This window comes from Polypterus senegalus, chromosome 18, assembly GCF_016835505.1.
Source record: "Polypterus senegalus isolate Bchr_013 chromosome 18, ASM1683550v1, whole genome shotgun sequence".
Lineage (NCBI taxonomy): Eukaryota > Metazoa > Chordata > Cladistia > Polypteriformes > Polypteridae > Polypterus > Polypterus senegalus.
In genome coordinates this window covers 21,444,840-21,465,119 of record NC_053171.1, presented here as the reverse complement: position 1 = coordinate 21,465,119, position 20,280 = coordinate 21,444,840, and the positions used below count along the sequence as shown (strand labels likewise).

Here is a 20,280-nt window from a genome sequence, read left to right as displayed (position 1 = left end):
TAAATACAATCGATTTTTCTAACGGAGGTGCGCCCCAATGCCTTTCAGGCAAGGTAGTGGGTGCCCAGTGCAAGCCCATGGGGATTGGCAAGTGAAGTGAGCAGGGGATGGAGCCCCCTAGTATTTATTAAAAATTTGCAAACATTGAGTAGCATTAAACAAAAGAGAACTTAAGGTTAAGAGTTTTTATATTTTTATTAAAGGGCTATATTTTTATTAATGGGCTAGAAGAGAAGTTTCTATGAATTAATATATGTGAAATTGGAAATTTTAACTGTTACAATTTACATTTAGTTAGAATCAGAGTTGCTTCTAAATTACAAGCTATTTTTTTCTGTAATGTATCTATCCTAAACAAGGCTTCATTAAAAGTAGTTTTCACCATTTCTCTAGCAACAGAAAAATATATATACTGTATATTCTCGCACAATCAATTGATATTGGCAATTAAACATTGCTTCAATGTAAATATCTTTTCTGTAACCAACTCTGACTCCACCGCCTGGCCAAGTACATGTTCCTTTGTGGGTTGTATTGAACCAGCATGTGTACCAAAGACAAGTATAAGTGTATCGGTTTAAATTTAAGCAGGAAACTACAAGATAAAAGATTTTTTTGCCGAAACTACAGGGCAACTACACCGTACAATATAGGCCATAATACTGCATCTGTTAACATATTTGGAAATGTAATAATATTGAGCCAGGGTTTTTTTTTTTGTTAGACCAATTCTTGATACACTACTTTAGGATTTTCTTTAAGCATTTCAATCTTCTTGCTGAATTTTAAACTTTCATGCTGTTTAAAACTCATAAAATATTTGCATCATTACGTAATTATCATACATTTTGGACTTGCTGTTACCTGTTTAGTCTTATTTGCATAAAAATGATCGTCGGTAGGTTGGTTTTCAATTTTTGGTGTATTTGTGTACTGAAGCAAGATGACTATTTTTGTAAGTTGTCTTTAGGTGCATAAATATGGTTTTGCTTACTATAAGCCTTTATATGTCCAGGTAAATTTTAAATGTCTGTGTGTATTTTACATGCTTTTGTGAATTTCAGGATGATGAGAAGTTCCTCACTGACCTCTTTGCACAACTAACTGACGAAGCAACTGATGATGACAAAAGACATGAGTTGGTAAGAATTCAGATTGCCAGTAAAATGCACTTATAATTAATATATATTCTATTGGAGCATGTCCGTTTTTAAAGGTTAACTCTACTGTTATGTGTTAATGATAACATTCATTACTTGAATTCAGAAATGCATTTTAATATGTGATGCATTTGAATATTCAGGTATTGAAAACTTGAAAATGTTTCCAGTCAGCATTGCCAATGCTGCACTGTATGATGATTTTGTTTTTTTTTATTTTTAACCCTTCACTGCTCCCATCTAAATCTTTATATTTGCGTTGTATAGAGTCTGTTAATAAAATGAGCATCCCTTACAATGACGGGGAGCAGCTGTTCCTTTTTCCTGGCCAGAACGTAGGATATTGATAGTTGCAGTTAAAGATTAATTTTCTAATACATGCAGTGTCTAATTGTAGAGGATCTGTGTGTTTAAATTGATGTGTTGAAAGGGAAATCATGATTTTGTTTTTTTTGTCCTGCAAGTCTTGTTGTTCCAGTTATACAGCAGAGCTGTAAAGATTTTCTACAATGAAAAAAAAATGGCAATTTCTCTTTGCTGTGGTAGAGCGTGGTAGTTTTTTCTTTCTCTATAAAGGGTGGATGATATTTGATTTTGTGCTTTTAAAGGGTGCAGTTTATTGACTGTAGTTTTATAGGGCGACTTAAGTGCTCATGTGGGTATTGATGGAGGTACCTGAAGGGGTATAATTGTGGGGAAAAGGCCTGTCTGATCTAAATCCAGGTGGTGAATTATATTTTCGAAGTAGTCCTGGCTTGTTCTTAAGCAGAAGGATTCTCTTTAAGTTTATCTGGTACCACAGTACCTTGGGGTAAATATGTTTTTAGGTTTTGTGGGTTTGTCGGCCAGTTTCACACCACATGTTATAGAAACTCTGGTATATATCAGTGTCGATCTGTTGGCTGATAATCATTTGGTACTGAGCTAGTACAGAAGGACCAGAAGCACAGTGCAAACCTGAAAGATCAAAGTTTGTGGTAATAGTGATCTCTTTGGTGAGACCAGCTAATATCTGTAGTTGAAGCAATTTCAACTGTTGCTCCCAGATGAGCTTCTCCTACATATTGGTAGAGGATATGGATTCTGAGTGAACCCCTTTCAAGATCTTAGTAGTGGAGGCAGCTACAAGAAATTATGATCAGATGATTGTTGATTCTGGTCATGGTGAAATCCCTAGGACCAATTGGTGGATACCTGAAGCAAGTAAAGTTAAATTAAGAAGCCTTGCATGCAGTGTTAGCTGTGGGCTTCCAAATTTAACTGAGAGGAAAAAAATTTCAACAAGGTTAAACCAAGTAAAAGCCTGTGTGTGGGTATGGGGCTTAAGGACATTGAGATTATTTATTTATTTTAATCTTAAAAAAGCTTGAGTTAATGGGAACGTATTTGACAGCTTGGGAAGGGTAACCATGGCATTACATAGGTTGTTCTTGGCAAGGCTGAGAAAATGTTCACCTCAACTGTGAGCCTTACTGAGCAGTGAAAAGCGCACTTAATGTCCACTCTGAGGAGGAGGCAGTCCCACGCACATTGGTTGGCATTTGATCCATTTATGGTTGCGGTAACTTTGGTGATTAAAAAGCTCCATAGTGGGAAAGTTACTGGGTTAAATATCTTACAAAAGTTAGTTGAAAGAGTTGGCTGTTCTCTGTCAGCCAAAAAAAACACAATTTTATGAGTAATATTGACACAACCACCTTAGGACTGGCAGAATCGCATCGTGATCTCCTTTTTCTAAAATTGGCCTATAGTCTTTGTTGTAATTATCAAGGGATCACCCTTTTCAGGGAACTGGAACAGTTGATTGTCTGATTCGGGAGTTGCAATGTGGTCTGTGTCATGGCACTGGAAACGGTATACCAACTCTTTGTCCTTGAGGTGATATTTCATGGTTAATAGTTTTGTCACTTTTGTCTGCATTGGATTTTGGATTTGGAAAAAGCTTATGATTGTGTACCCCATTGCTTTTTGTTAATTATCTTCAATAAGGCAGATTCGAGGATTGTTGCTGTTTGTCATTTGGTCCCAGTATTAGAGAGTGGAGTGAGTCATGTGTCCAGAAACTTGGTGTCCAGTTGAGTTCGGTTTAGGCGTTGGCCTCTGCCAGGGGTGCGTCTTGTCTCCTCTCCTGTTCATGATTTTCATCGACAGGATATCAAGGCACAGCCAAGGCTTGGAGAGTATGCGGTTTAGGAACCTAAATGTTGCATCTCAGCCGTTTGCAGATGATGTCGTCTTGGCCTCATCAGACTGATCTCCGGCACACACTGGAATGATTTGCTGCTGAGTGTGATGCGGCTGGGATGAGAGTTAGCACCTCCATATCTGAGGTGATGGTCCTCACCTGGAAAAGAGGGTCTTGTTCCCTTCAGGTAAGGGGTAAGCAACTTCCCCAAAGTGGAAGAGTCTAAGTTCCTCGGTTGTCTTGTTCGCAAGTGAGTGTAGAGATGCTCATGAGTGGACTGTCAAGTTGTTGTTTTATCTTGTTAATGTGGTAGACAGTTACTAACTTTATATACAGTAGGAGTGAAAAGTGAATTCCTGTAAAGCTGCCTGAAATATAATGCCTGTCATGATTTTGTTTGACACCTTCTATGAATTGAACAAAATACATAAAATAGCAACTATTCAGCTTAGGTGCTTTTTATACAATTGGAAAGAGAATGCATCTTTAAAGTGCAGCTTTTTGATGCATATGTCACAGCTTAGTTATACAGCACAATAATTTCTTCCCATTTTTTTCTTTAGGTAAATTTTCTAAAGGAATTTTGTGCTTTTTCTCAAACACTGCAACCTCAGAACAGAGATGCCTTCTTCAAAACTTTGTCAAATATGGGCATTTTACCAGCATTGGAAGTTATCCTGGTAAGTAATGAAGTAGGTTGTTAATGTCAAAATTATTAAAAAAAAAAATTGCACGGACCTTCAAGAAATAATCTAAATGAACATTTTTCAGGATCGTATTTTAAAAACCTTAAAACAATTTTTCATTTTGTATGTTTTTAATATTTTAAATGTTTAAACACAGAACAGAGGATTTCATTTTGCAATTTTACTGTTTAAACTTGTTTAAGTTGATTTTTCAACTGTTCTGCTTATGAAAAGTTGCATTGGGTTTTGTTAGATATTTAGATATGTTCAGATATTTGTAGACATAATGCCCTTTATGTGCCCTACTAGGTATACATGTGTTGCAAAATGTGCATGCCATTTTAGAGAACATAGCACCTAAAATTATGTTTTTAGGGATATTTTAACATTTCATCTGCCTCATCTGAGCAACTCTATCCGATGCCTTGTTGTTAGAAAAGAAATTAAGTTTTGGACATCTTTTTAAGCTCTTACAAAAATGCTAGATGAAGTTTAACTTGATAAGGAAAACAAAGCATTTGATGATGTTGCACATGGCTAGCGACTACATGCTGCAAATTAATTGCTCTGAACATTTAAGTACTCCTCACTATTTAATGCAAATTCGTTTATCAGTGAAGTTGGCAGTGTTTATTCAGTGAGTGTTTTAAGGATTTTTCCTTTAAGTATTGTGTGCTCTTCAGAATCCTTTTGAAAGGTTTGCTGCACACAACTTTTCAGTTTGAGAAGCCAACCAGCATGTTGCTTTCTATCTATCTATCTATCTATCTATCTATCTATCTATCTATCTATCTTCTATCTTCTATCATCTATCATCTATCATCTATCTTCTATCTTCTATCTTCTATCTTCTATCTTCTATCTTCTATCATCTATCATCTATCATCTATCTATCTATCTATCTATCTATCTATCTATCTATCTATCTATCATCTATCTATCTATCTAGGTTGAGGTCTCTTGAAGGCAACTTTTAGATTTTCTACTCATAAGCTGACAATAAGAAACATTGTGTGTCTGTTTTTGTAATTGCACGTGGTAGGGATCTTGGAATTCTTGTATTGGAAGCCCAGGTGAGACCACAAGTGATTAATTAAAAAGTATTACACATGGTTGTTACTTACTACTTGCTTACAATTAAATCATTCTTGTTGATGCTAGATGCAGGATCACTCTGTCTCTTATGTAAACTGGGGCGCAATAAGCCTTTACATATTTAACAAATGGAGATTGAATGTACAAAATTTTATACTGCAGTGAGCAAGTGGTTCCTTTTTATTTTAGTAGAAACCTTTATTTAGTAATGATATAAACATTCTAAGTACTTTATTCACTAAAGTATTTAGCAAAACACTGCAAAGTTAATAAATGGCACCAAACTCGGTGTTAAAGGAAGGCACAAAAAGCATAACAAAAGTTTCTCCTAAACCTTAGTAAAGTCTAGCAGTCTAGGTAAGCAAAGCATTAGATACAGAACAAGTGCCTACTATATGAACATATTCCTCTGTTGAGTTTTTCTTGGATTATATGCCTGCTGTCTTTAGACCTGCAACTATTTTTTGATGCTCATCTTGGAATGCTTGATTCACATTTACTACATCGTATCTAAGTTAATGTGCTTAACACACTGTTCCCAAAAAGTGATAATATTGTGAGGACCTGCGTGCTTCACTCTCAGTTACACAGGGAACTGCTATTAGTTTCTCACAACCTATGATTTGGTTTGATGGACCCAGTCACAAATGACTTTACAGAATTTATTTTTTTTTTGATCAGTTTATTTACATTTGCTTTAGAGATGGGAGACTCTGAGTCTAATTCATGTGCTAGGCTGGCTCTACGTACAAGCCAGTTTCTCTTAACTGTGATTGCCTAATTATTGGCAGCAGTTGAGTATTGCAGCTACCACATTGCAGTGGGGTGATATAGTGATGTCTCGCTATATCGCGCTTCGACTTTCGCAGCTTCACTCTATCGCGGATTTTAAATGTAAGCATATCTAAATATATATCATGGATTTTTTGCTGGCTTGCGGATTTCTGCGGACAATGGGTCTTTTAAATTATGGTACATGCTTCCTTGGTTGCTTTGCCCAGTTGATTTCATACAAGGGACGCTATTGCAAGATGGCTGAGAAGCTACCCAATCAGAGCACGTATTATATATTAAATAAAACTCCTCAATAATAAACAATATGCTTCCCGTGCGGCGATTCGCATACTTGAAAGCCCAAACAGCACATATTGATTTTTGATTGTTTGCTTTTCTCTGTCTCTGTCTCTCTCTCTCTCTGACATTCTCTGCTCCCGACGGAGGGGGTGTGAGCAGAGGGGCTGTTTACACAGAGGCTGTTTGCCTAGAGCAGGGGTCTGCAACCTTTAAGACATAAAGAGCCACTTGGACCCGTTTTCGAAAAGAAAAAAAAACTTGGAGCCGCAAAACCATTATGCAACGCGTACATGCATCTATTATTTAATCGAGCGTTTATTTACGTTTAAACTTCTACTTTTATTCATATTTAAAATGCGAAAAAACTTGGCGAAATCACAATAAACAACCACGCACCAACTCTGCAACTTATTTACAAGTTAGTATGCCAAGTTACATATCAAAATGCTCGGCAGCTCATTGGCTGTAAGTTTTGAGTGTCAGTCACAGTGTCCAATCAAACTGGTAGATTCTACCAGAGTTCAGAGCTATACGTCACTCTCAAAGCTTTCTGTGACACTGGTTGGCTATACGAGGTGCCAGTCAACCCCAGACCCGTCGTAATTGGCCAACTTAGGTGTCTTTCGGAAGCTAACACTTCCGTGTTTCATGCGGTAGCATGGTTATCGCCGACAGAAACAAATTACGTCTAATATGAGCAATATAAGTGAAAAAAAATTACGTAGGTGGTCTCAAGTTATGAAACGTTTTCTGGAGTTTTTGTCCCTTTGAGAATATATCGTGCGTTTTGGACCTAAATCGTTTTACTGGATTATATTCGCTGGAGCCTTACGGACACAATGGGATCAATACTGCTCGGAAATATTGATGTTTGACTTGCAGGGGGTCTTCAAAAGTAGGCACAGTCAACTCTTAAAAGTATGTACTTCTCTGTAAAAAAGGCTTTAGTGTCAGTGCTGTGGTTGTTGTGTGTCAAAATAGTTTATATCATCGGAAAGACGAGACTTTGAAGTTTCATTTGATGGGTAGGGTGTCGAGATGCATGGCAGATGGGCATGCACACATTACTGTAACGTTTTTAAAACGTTATGTCCCGGGACTGGCACGTGTGCGCGTTAAGAGAAAAGAAAAGAGGGGAAAAAAAGTGTGACTTACCTCCTGAGAGCGAATCACGCGCCTTCCTTCAGCCCGGTCCTCCTCTTTATGGCAGGCTCGGCAGCGCAGCGGCAGTCTGGCGGCGCGATGACGCCTGCACCGGTCTGGCGGCCTCTCTGATAGGCTGCCAGCCAGCGGCAGCACACGTCATCCTCCGGCGAGCAGCCTGACAGGTAAGGCGGCGCCTCCCATTCTTCAGGAGCGCGCCGCAGCCACTGAAAGACTCCGGCCCGCGTGACACACTACCGGAGCCGCGGCAAAGGTGAAAAAGAGCCGCATGCGGCTCTGGAGCCGCGGGTTGCCGACCCCCGGCCTAGAGGATACGGATGCTCCTCTACAAAATGCTGAAAGAATACCTTCACATTGCTGCCTTCCTTGTAGATGCTTTGTACGGCGGTGCCTCACATACTTAAAAGCCCTATTGATTTTTAATTGTTTGCTTCTCTCTCTCTCTCTCTGACATTCTGTGCTCCTGACGCACACTTTGAAGAGGAAGATATGTTTGCATTCTTTTAATTGTGAGACGGAACTGTCATCTCTGTCTTGTCATGGAGCACGGTTTAAACATTTGACTAAAGGGTGTTATTTCATGTCTAGATGGCTCTAATAATGCTAGAAAATGTATTTAGAAGATCGTAAACAGGTTTTCTATGCTGTAACTGCAAAAATATTCAATTTATAAATAAGTGAATTTTAAGTGAACGGCAGAGTCTGGAACGGATTAACCGCGATAAACGAGGGTTGACTGTACTGTAAATCAAAGTGTGTATGAAAGGAAATGCAAAATGTGATTTTGTTTTTTTTATGCGAACTGTGTGTAATAAGTTAGCCTAGGAAAATTTGGAGAGTCAATGCAAACAATAAGGGATCCAAGAAGCTATGTTTTTTTTTTTATTTTTTTAATAACTGCTTAGAAGCATGAGAGAGAGAATGAAGCTATGCTTTTGTTGGTTTGATTCAAGGTGAATACATACACACTGAAATCTATGAGTAACCAAGTGTTTCAATGGGTAAAAGATGCAGTTATGTATGTTAGAATTATCAGTAATAGATATGTTTCAAAAATGTTTCAGTATGAAAAGTATATACAAGTACATTATATCAGAATTAGGGTTAAAACTGTCATTAAGTTATTTTATGCTGTACTACTTACTGTGACCACCACAGCACATTCACATTTTGCTCTTTATGAGCAATATTTCCCAGTGTTAGATACGTCCCATGTCTGATCATATTTATACCTTATGCAAACCACTCCAAGGTTGGCTTATTACTGTGACAACACCACAGTTTTTAAATAAAGTCTTTGTCCAGTTGATTTGGATCACATCAGATTGAGATTGCCATGTTTTCATCTACATAAAGGGACCAGACTATAGGGAAATTGCTCCAGAGGAACTAATTATGGAAACACCTTGAATCAGTTAAACCCTCAACACAACAAAAATATCAGCCTGCACAAATAAGTCAAGCTAAAACTTAAATAAGCAGTTACACTTGAAATCAGTGGAGATCAGTCGATGGTTGCAGTTAGTTGTGTTAAAGGAATCGTCTACTGAAAAATAACATCTATTACCTGCTTCACATTGTAAGTGATGGCTATACAAGAAATTTCTTCAATTCAAAAGCTCAAGCTTACTCTGGCACGCTGCACTATTGTGCATTTTGGTGATTTTTACAGAAATGGGTAGCTTATTCTTTTAAGCATTTTCCATTCTGAATCAGTCATTTTATATGCTCTTGATAAACCTTTGCCTTTCTCTTGACTGACAAGGTGGTCAGAATTTTGCCAAAACACTCTCCTAACTTTGACAGAAACCATAATTTTCAAATATTCGGTGCTCTTTCTTGTAGTATATGTGCTCCCTTATTACTCCATGGTGGTTCCTTGCAATGACGTACACATTTAAAGCAGAAATGCACATTTCAATTCTAAATGTTTTAAATAAAGGGTTAAAATAAGAGTGATTTTACAAGGTCAATAATTAATTGAACTTGCCTGTGACAAAATAACAATTGGCAACACAAAAAAACCTTGAGCCAATAAGCATGAAACTACAGGGTTTTGACAGTGTAATTTGCTGCACCTGACAGGTCATTTTGTTATTGCTAAAGGGATTACTTTTTAGGCATGGAGTGTTCGTTTCCAACCAACTAACACATGCATTTAATAAAGGCAATATCACAAGCATAAAGGATGAGGCTATATTATTCTACACATTTTAGGAATACAGTATCATATTTAATATAATACATTTGACAGTGTTTTCCTCTAGAGGGCACTAGCTCCCTGGATGGAATAAGTTCGTTTACAATTGCAGCATCTTAAGGAACCCGAAACTATATAGATATAATATTAAAAGGCAATACCTCTCCCTTAGTGATACGACGGTAAGAAATCACATAAGAAAAAATAACTTGGCTTTCTTTAATGATGATTTACGCAGCATTACAGACTAAGGAAGGAAGCCATAACAAGACTTTTTTTTTATCAAGGTGGGGTCTCGATGTATACAGTCTGCCATTTTTGTCGCCGTGCTGGAAGGGTTCTTGGGACCAGATGACAATATTCCCCATCCATCCATCAGCTTCGAGGTGTTTGGCTACTGTCCTTGTCTTTTATATTGTTTTCTCCACGTGCAGGCCCTTAGGTAAATCATGCCATTCCAAACAAGGCAAAGAGAGGCATGCTTACTCGTAACACACAGAAATAGTGCATGTTGCCCATTTGTCTCTGTCTATCTTGTCCTATTCTTGGGCTAGCAGTTCTAAATGCTGAGCCCCTTTTTACTAAATCTGGCTTAGCTGTACATGTAGAAAGAATAGAAAAGCAGATTTAAAATATTCACACAGAGCACAGTGACATTAAACTTTATTATTCTGATTACAGACAGGGAAAAGCCACCCACCATCAATACTCAATTACATGAAACTCATTCAAACATTAAGCAACTTGCAAGTATTGGTCACTTTGGTCATCAGGTGGAATGAATAGAAAACCTACTGAGACAGATTAAGCGTGTCCCGAAAGCAGTAACCAGTGCTCTCCAAATGGTTAGGCAAAATTGGGGCGTTCCAGCAATTGGTATATATGTTGCAAAAAACATTAAGTTTATAGTGCAGATGTTAAACAAGCGAAATGTGCACAGCTTGAATCTCAATACTGATAAATTCCAAGATACTTCATTATTCTTTGGCAGATTAGTGGGGTGGCATGTACTTATCTGCTCTTTAATGGAATTATTTAACTTTTTGCTGCAGCTTCACTTGATTGTCTTTTTATACTGGGGCAAATGTTGGCCAGCTTGCATGGTGATGAATCAAAGTATAATTTGTCCACCTTTCCTTTATGGACACACAATTTTGTGAACACTGCAGCTCTTGGAGCAAGGCGTTATATGGGTTATTTCCCACTCTTTCTCTCTCTCTCTCTGTCTATTTAGAGATTGCTCAGGCTTTACATCTACTGGAGAGTAAATCTGCAATATCATATACTGAAATGAAGCTTATCTAATATGTATAATGTAAAAATGAAATTGAAGGACATAACTGTATACCCTCAGCAGAGCTTGCCGTGTTCTATAGGGGTCGTACAGATGAAACATGTCCTTTCTATGAACTCTTGTAGTAATTGGATAATGGCATTCTTGATACACACACTTTCCAAAAACAGTTATCAGATAATTATTACAAATGTGGTGTTGCACAAATGTAGCTGCTGTTAACCTACCATGATGATTTTTTCCCTTGGTTTAAAAAAAATCTACCCAACAAGACATCCATGACATGTCTACAGGACATTATTATTATTTTCTGGTTCCCTTAAATGTCTATTGTGTGAACTGAAGTTGAACTAACTGGAGATTGAAACAAAGCAATACTTTCAGATTAGAAGTTCAGCGTTTTTTCTTCATTTCAATTGTGTAAAATTCAAGGCTTCTTTTGATTCATTGCTGCCAGAATAGTAGAAAAGCTGTCCAGGGTGGATGAGTGTATTTTTGACATTAATGGTGCCTAGGTTTTCTTGTGACTGCTCACTTTTTTAGAAAACGACTAATGACTTAGCTTGTTGTGGAACATGCTTTAAGTATACACAACTTCCTTATACCCAGGGCTGTGGAGTCGGTAGATAAATGCTCCGACGACTCATTTTCTAAATCCTCCGACTCCTCTGTATGTATATACTATGCTAATGTATTTTCTACATCCATTGAAGGAAAGGAAGGCAACATACATGTCATTTCACCACAGAACTACTGGCTAGGAAGCCAACACTCTACTATAATGCCAGATTAAAGACAAACACAATTGATTGGCGGCCGCAGATTGCGGGTGTCCACATGGACGGCAAATCCAGCTTGCGAAAATCTCGACCACCCCCCATCCAAAGTAATGTGATGCCTCTGTCTGCTGCAGTGGCTGTCTCCTCTGTTAGCCAGCCAGAAGTTTAGTGCATTGTGTCACTCACCGGCCAGCTGATCAGCAGAACGAGCCTCTGTTGGAGACAGGTATGGAGATCTGTGTTCTCGGCTCCTTTGGCCCCCTTTACTAGCGCATAGCGAAGGGGAACTGACGGAGCTGAAAACACACCAGATGATTTTTCAGGCGTTTGACACGTGATGACTCGTTGAGTGGTCGAAAAATCGGCAGTGCATTTATAAATGTATGGGGGCCTTTAGGCTAGGTTTCTCAGTTCCCTGTAACAGTGGAACACGACACAATGGAGAGCGGTGCCGCACCTTACCTGTGCATTACATCCCATATAGTGACGCATACAGTCAATGAAAAGCATGCTTCATGGTTACTTGACATGTTCGTTTTGTGGTAACATTTATGCACTGCATGCATTGGGCTTTATTCTTACAGCAGAGAAGTAGTTCATTATGACTGTTTGTGAATTGGGACATTTCAACTTACTTTTTTAATTCCCATTTAAATTTAGTAGGAGTCGGAGTCGGTTAACTTTTTGCCGACTCCGACTCCAGGTACCCAAAATTGTCTCCGACTCCTTGACTCCGACTCCACAGCCCTGCTTATACCTTACCTTTAGCGCATGTATTTAAGCACATGTAAGAGTATAGATAGTGCACAAAACAGAAGTCAAATGTGCATTTTTTTTAAATTGTAGTGCATTTTTGAGTGTGTAGGAAAGCCAGTGACTTTAATGCATTGGAAAAAGTCCTTTTAGGAAAAATGTTTCTTCTCTAGTTAAAGCCATGCAGACACTGTGGTCTAGTGGCTAAATCTTTGGACCTTATACAAGGGTATTTGGTTTTCTTCCTTCACATCACCTTGGAGACCTGATGAAGTTTCTTTGTCTGGTTGTATTTAGACTAAAACAAAACAAAAAAGTGTTGTAATCCTGATCTTGTATGTTGATTTGGATTAAGGTGTCACCCAAGTAATGAATGCATTAATTTATCATTTAGTTATTAACTTTTCGTAACCAAATTGTTCACATATTTTCAGAGGTGAATGACAATTGGCTGTTTTTCTTAAAGCTAAAAGCACTCCATGTCCCAGAATATACATTAGTATGAATTGTGTAAATTACATTGAATCTTCATTGTCATTGTGTATAACTTGTATGTTTACTTAAATTGTAATTTGTGTCCTTTTTGTTTCCCCCTCACTCCCAGGGAATGGATGATATCCAAGTTCGTAGTGCGGCCACTGATATTTTCTCTTATTTGGTTGAGTACAACCCATCAATGGTACGAGAATTTGTAATGCAGGAAGCGCAGCAAAATGATGATGTAAGTGGTGTTCTCAGTTATTCTAAATGCTTTATTTTATTTTTTTTTAATATGTATATGTTGCTTTTAATAAAGTTATGTGGTTTCTAGATTATAGGAAATATTTATTGTGGTTTTTAGAATGAAGATCATTGAGCAATTACCCCTTATTATACTCCATGCAGTTCACTTTGAAATACTGACATACAGTGACTGTAAAGATGTTTTAAAGCATGTATAACATCATTCATTTGCTTACTATTATATTTAAAGTTTAATCCCTTCCCATTAAAATACCATATTCCATCCTTATCTGGGACTCTTCATTAGCTTTACAATCTGCCATAAAGACTGCTACAGAGACAACTCCAAGTGAAGGCTGGGTATTAGCATTATCACTTGATAGCTAAGATTATCTTTGTTCACAGGTCAGATTTTTATCCTGTGAAAAGTGAGCATAAGTGTACAGTTGTGGTCAGAAGTTTACTCATAGACAAAGTAGATAGAATAATGGAGGACTAGCTCCAGATTCTTTAACAATCTCATATCAACAGCTACACCGCTGCCACTTGGATGCAACTGGGTTTTCCAGCAGGACAATGATCCCAGATGCACATCAAACTGCTTGTGGAATGGATAAAGCAGACTAACATTAAGTTTTTAGAATGGCCTCCCCAAAGCCCAGACCTCCACCCTTTTGAAAATTTGTGTACTGTTCTTGAAAGTTGTGTCTGTGCTAGGAAACCAACAAATTAGTGGTCAAATATCCAGCCAGAATTATGCCTGAAGCTTGGTGATGGATACCAAAAGTGTCTGGTTGAGGTGTAATTTGCTAAGGGACATTCAACTAAAAAAATAAATACATATAAAATTTTGACCCTATGTGGATTTTAGAAAATCGAAAATAAATTCAAACTTGAGCACCAAATTCTTGTTTTTAGAGTTAACGATGTATGTTATACAATAATTCCACACCAGAATAGGAACAGTTCAAAGAAATAGATAGCATGTGCTTATGGTGCTTTGCCAATAAATTCTTGTGGGGGAGAAATATTGATCGTTGTATTCTCACAATAATACAGGTGCTAAGTTGTTTTAAGTATAATAAGTTTGGAGTATGTTTATTCACTGTATGCAAAACAAAACTTAGAGCTCTTTTCCCATTTCATTAAATTCTAGATAATTGTATAGATAAGTGTATGCTTTCTTTGCTTGTGAAACATCTTTGTAATTGTAAAAGTAAATTCCGTTTCCTGGGCTGGAATGACTTCAAGTAGCAGATGTGAATTGATGTGGGAGAAGTTTGCTGAAGCTTTTGCCTGTGCAGGCTGCACTTTCAGGCGCAAGTTTCTGCCACACATGTGACTTTGCTGTGTTTCACCAACATGTATTAGGAAGTTTTGTTGGACCAGTAAAAGAGGAAAATATACAAGTTAAACTGATCCTGCACAAGTTACATTTAAAATGGTAAACTAATGTGTAATTTAATGTTGCATGGGTGACCTGCATCCAGTTTTGTGGGTTGGTGAGAGTTTATTATTAAACTGTAACTATTCCACTCCTGTTAAACTAGTGTGGTACTGAGATGTCACCTGTTGTATGGCTGTGCTCGGGTCCTGATTTGCGGTATTGAGGGGGTTCATTGTGTATTGGGTTTGGCAACATGCTGTATGCATTTTCTCTCTCTCTGGATGCATCCGTTTAACAAATGTACGTCAACTAATTTAATAAAATACATTCCAACATGTGGAATATATGTTGGAGCTCAGTGTTTCTTTATTTTGTATGGTAGGGATAATAAAAAATATTTTCACCCCAAACTTGACAAGGATATGGAGTGCTCCAGTTGATTGGCTGCCAATTCACTTTTTTTTTTTTTTGGCAGATCACACAAACCGATCTTTCCAGCCACTGTTTTAAAGTAATTTTAGTTGCTGTGCTCGGTGAAGTCTGTGATCAGTATCGGCCTTTTAAAGGTAGACTGAGTGCCCATGATAAATAGGTAAAGAGGGAGGAACAGAGTTTTGGGAGATTCTGGCAGTAGTTTAACAATAGAGAAAAGCTGGACATACATAAACTAATGCTAAACTGAGTGAATTCCTTTTAGTTACCTTCCTTGCATTAAAAGGAAATTGTTTTCATACCTAGTTGCTGCTTGTATGCCTGTGTGTATTGCACACTAACCATGTGTTGATGTGGCTGTAACCTAACGATAATTTTAGTTAATATTCTCCAAATCAGATTAGCTTGTGTGCTTATTTGTTAAATTTATTTAATTTAACAAATTATTTGTTAAAAAAAAAATTCATTATTAAAAGCATTTTGCTAACCTGATAGATACTTAGATTCAGGTTATTGTTTCTCATAAAAATGGTGTGATATTTCAAGGTAATTGTTGAAAGGCTGGTTTAAAAATATTTTCAGTATCTCTGCAAGCTGGTTTTCAGATGAGCCATTCTCTCCCTGTTTGTGTCCTTGTTTAATTTCAAAACATTTTTATTGGCTAGCTGTTTTATTGTTCCAGCTTTTGACCTATTTTAATTTCAAAATCTGTTTTCTAGGATATTCTTCTGATCAATCTTATAATTGAACATATGATCTGTGATACTGATCCAGAGCTTGGGGGTGCAGTTCAGCTAATGGGTCTTCTTCGCACTTTAGTTGACCCAGAAAACATGTTAGCTACAGCCAATGTAAGTAGAAAATCATAAGCTTTGTCTTACTGCAGAGCTGTACCATTGTAAATGTTTTTGCTAAATATCTAGATTTTTCAAGTTATTTGTTTAGTTTGTCTTACTTTAATAGGCATTGAGGTTTTCAAATGCAAGTATTGCTACTTTTTTCAGTTCCCTGCAAAACCCTCCCTTTCCCAGAATCAGTGGAGATGTGTTTTTTGGGGAAAAAAATGTTATTTGGAAGATTGTTACATTGTAGTGGTGGTGTATAAATGTCTGTCTGTGAAGATGCAGTATGGGTTTGTTTAAGAGTTGTGTTTTTTTTTTTCCTCTTCTCCCCATTTGTGGAAATTTGGTGGTCTATGGCTTTTGTGCTTTCCTGCAAACAGCAAAGAAACATTCAATTGACGTTTTTCCAGTTATGAAGTCAAAGGTTTTACTCTATTTTATGCACTTTGGCAATAGAAAGAATTTAACCTTACTGCTTTGGGCCACGTTGTATAAGCAGGCTCCAAAATTCAGTCATTTTGTAAAATAAATTTAAACATTTAGGCACATTCTGAGCCAAGTCTGGTATATGGCTGCATTCGAGTCGTCTCTGTTCTACATTTAATTGCTTTAACATAATATAGTAAAGCAAATTTGTTTTGTAATTCCCCTTAATTGAATGTGCAAAATTTTTATCTGTGCTAAATGTAGTGTTTAGCACAGTATATTTTATCTGCATAAACAGTTGAAAGAAAAAAAGCTCTGACTGTGCATGGCAAGAGAGATTAGAATATTAAACATCATCGGTATATTATGATAGCAACATGAATATATACGTATGTAATTGAGCTTTCAACTGATCCATCAGTTACAATTTACATATTTTGCTTTAAAAAATAGTTTTTCTTTATTTCAACAAGGTTATGGATAGATGGATGGCATAGTTTACTGTCAGATAATGCAAAGAGTACACAACACGTGTTTCGCCCTTATATTGGGCTCATCAGGCATACACACTCCACTGCTCCCCTTGCGGGGATCAGACGTCGGTGTCAGAGACGAAGTCCCTTTACGCTGTGCCACCGCGTGTAGTTCATATATATAGTTTAGTTTAGTTTATTTGTGTGTGTGTATGTATGTATGTATATGTAAAATTTGTGTGTGTAAATCTATACTAATTAAAGGCAAAGTCCTCACTCATCACTAATTCTCCAATTTCCCGTGCAGGTAAAGGCTGAAATTTGGCAGGCTCATTCCTTGCAGCTTACTTACAAAAGTTAAGCAGGTTTCATTCCAACTTATGGGCCCATCTTCAAGAAATTTGGTACGCGGGTTCCCAACGCTAACTGATTCCTACTTCCGTACATATATACGTCCATAGCCTGCAGGTTGGTCACCGTGTGAGGCGGCGTTGAGTCCCCCATTCCCACATCTCTCATGTAGTTGACTGCCTACCTATATAAGGCCGTCCATCGCTCTGGTATTTTCATTACCTTCCTTGCTTTGACACGGTATTCACGTCTCCCTGCTGATAACTGCAGCCTTTTTATTTAATCCACGGCTTCTCCGCTGTTTTATTGTTTGCTTATTATGATTATAGTTATTGTGTAGGTATTTTAGACTTAGTTTACATTGTTCAGCCAACCGTACCCCCATTAACATGTTTATCGAGGTGATCACCATCGATCAAACTACTGTCACTTACTGAGTGGTTTCCATGCCCGGAGTGGCGCCTGCCTTTTCCATTCTCTGTGTTACATATTGCACGGCCATATCAGGCTCACTCTTGATATCCGGAGGAACATTGTGTCTTATGTATTGAATGACTGGGACAGGTTCAAGGTGTGAACTGATGACGGTACAGGAGATAATTATACAACACAGGAGCACTATAAGAGTGAAATGCTTAAGCCCTTCACCTATTGTTCTACATGTGAGTTGATGGCTGCCGCTGAATTGTTCGGTTGTTGCTTTCAATAATACCGAAATGGCCAAATATTTTATACCTTTGGGCAACCACCAATGCCTCTTAAACATCTTGGATTCACAGGTGACAATTTGAGTAGTGGACACTTTGATGTTTATGAATGTTTAAACTCTCAAAAGCTGGAAGTGAAGTTATCGATGAAACTGGTTGTATGCTTACAACGCTTGATAGTCCTGCAAATACTAACGTTATTTAAAAAATTACCATGAAACTCAAACCGATTATGACCGCAGCAATCCAAGCTATGAGAAAACAGTAAAAAGGAGGCGTGTCAGACGTCATGATGCAGCTAGACGGAAACAACTTTGTGACGCTGCCGCCAAATACTCGCAGAAAAATCCACAAGTTAATAGACAACGCTGTCGCTAAATACTCGCAGGCAAATCCACAAGTTAATAGAGCTTCTGTTTCTAGGTACGATCCCAGTAATGAAAAGTGGCTCATATGAAAACGACAGGTTTGGCTCAAAAAAGCCGATTGTGGATTTGCGTATGACCCAAATATACATTATGAATCTGACAAAACAGTACACATTGGATCCATGGATGTTGACTATGAGTATTGTCAAGCTCATAGGTGGAAATGAGAGTCTCCTGGCTTGTGCTGTAACGGTGTTAAAGTCTCTCTCACTCCTTTACATAAGCTTCCTGACCTTCTTAAGGGCCTGTTAAATGGCGAACATCCTCAAAGTGAGCATTTCTTGAACAACATTCGAAAGTACAGCAACACATTTCAAATGTCATTTGGTGCTTACTGAATCGTTGAGGGAAATTTTATGCCTTCATTTAAAATCCAGGGACAAGCGTATCACTTATTTGGCAGTCTTTTACTTATGCCGACTGAGGAACACATTTTTGCAAATTTATTTCGTTGGGGACGATGAAAACGAATCACAAATGCGGTGTGCTAATGTTTCTGGAATTAACATGCCCCTGGTGCAGCAATTACAAAAAATGCTGCATGATTGTAACACTTACATCCAAGACTTCGACAGTATTTCAGATGAAGACAAAGACTTCAAAGTTGTCATTCACGCTGACAAAAAACCATTAAATGCACACAAAGGCAGGTTTAATAAACCTGCAGTACGTCAAGTTGGTGTTATCATCGTTGGGCAAACGTTGAAAAGCAGAGACAATAAACTGCAACGCATTAAGGAAACCCACAGATCCTATGATGCACTTCAATATCCCCTCATATTCTGCTATTGTGAAGACGGTTATTCTGTGTCTATACCTCAGGTTCATGCTACCAGTAAGTTACCTATGAAGAAAACCATCTCTGCAGCAAACTTCTATTCATATCGGCTTATGATCAGAAAACATCATGATAATAGTATCCTTTTCTTCCTAACTTTATTAAATCAGTTTTTAGTTGATATGTACGCAAAAATTTAATCCGAAAGACTAAATTATATAAGACTAAATCAGAAGAAACTATGAGCTGAAAATTAACTTGAAAGATGTTATTGACAAAAACAACAAATTTAAGGGAATTTGGTCAAGCTGTGATATTACCATCGTCGTTCTCTGGAGGACCTCGCTATATGCACGAGCGTACACAAGACGCAATGACATACGTACATCATTATGGCCGCCCTGACTTATTCATCACATTTACTTGCAATCCTAAATGGACTGACATCACTGAAGTTCTCCTTCCGCGTCAAAAAACCTCAGGTTTACTTTTCTTCTTAATAAAAATTTTAAGGCAGTACTTCGCTGCTGCGAAGCATGGGTATTTTGCTAGTAAAGTATATATTCTGCTTACTTTGACTAATTGCCTGTACACCTAATGTGCTGATTAAATGAGTAAAAATGCACAAGTAATTAAATTTAAAAAGTGTAATTGTTTAAATGTATTATTTCAAATAGTTCTCTGGGGCAAGGGGCACCTTTCTAGTCTGTGTGTGTGAATTTAAACGGACACCTGTTTCGCTTACTGTAGGTGCTTTCAGCAGTTATTTTTCTCCTTGAAGCTGAGAACGGAGGGCATATACCATATATGCTCCAATAAACGCCAAGTCTCTTATTGTTGCCGGACTTTACTAAGAGCTGGGCTTCAGAGGGGACACGGCCTAATAGTAGCCGATCTCTAACAGTAACCGGGTATTTGATATTTGCCTACTAACGTACATTGTGTCTGTATCTTTATAGACGTGTGTAATACATGTGCATGTCGGCACGTTGCATATATAAGAAATACGAATATATCGGTTTCATTGCCTTCCAAAATGCAGCCGAAACGGTCTTTTGACATTGCCTTTAAGATTAGTGTGGTGGAATACGCGAAAGAAACTTCTGGTGAAGCGGCCACTCATCATTATTGTGTTGATCCGAAAAGAATCAGAGAGTGGAAGAAACAATATTGAGAGTCTTGTGTCGGCGAAAGAGGACAAAGATGCAAGCAGAAAGCGGTTAGAAGGAGGAGGAACCACGAAAGTTACTGAAGAACTTGAAGACCGTGTATTGTCCTGGATTCTCAAGCAGTGGCGAAAATCCAACTGCATTTCCAGAAAGATGATTTGTGAACGAGCGAAA

The 20,280-nt window shown here is 37.8% G+C and overlaps 1 protein-coding gene across 2 annotated transcripts in view; it reads left to right on the top strand.

The window, feature by feature from the left end:
• Positions 1-20,280, top strand: part of smek1 (SMEK homolog 1, suppressor of mek1 (Dictyostelium)) — a 66,700-nt gene that overhangs the window by 26,597 nt on the left and 19,823 nt on the right. For both annotated transcript variants that reach the window (XM_039742107.1, XM_039742106.1), the window contains exons 5-8: positions 1,065-1,142; positions 3,909-4,025; positions 12,995-13,111; positions 15,652-15,783. In XM_039742107.1, coding sequence (XP_039598041.1) covers positions 1,065-1,142; positions 3,909-4,025; positions 12,995-13,111; positions 15,652-15,783 — 444 coding nt within the window. The remainder of the gene's footprint in view (positions 1-1,064; positions 1,143-3,908; positions 4,026-12,994; positions 13,112-15,651; positions 15,784-20,280) is intronic.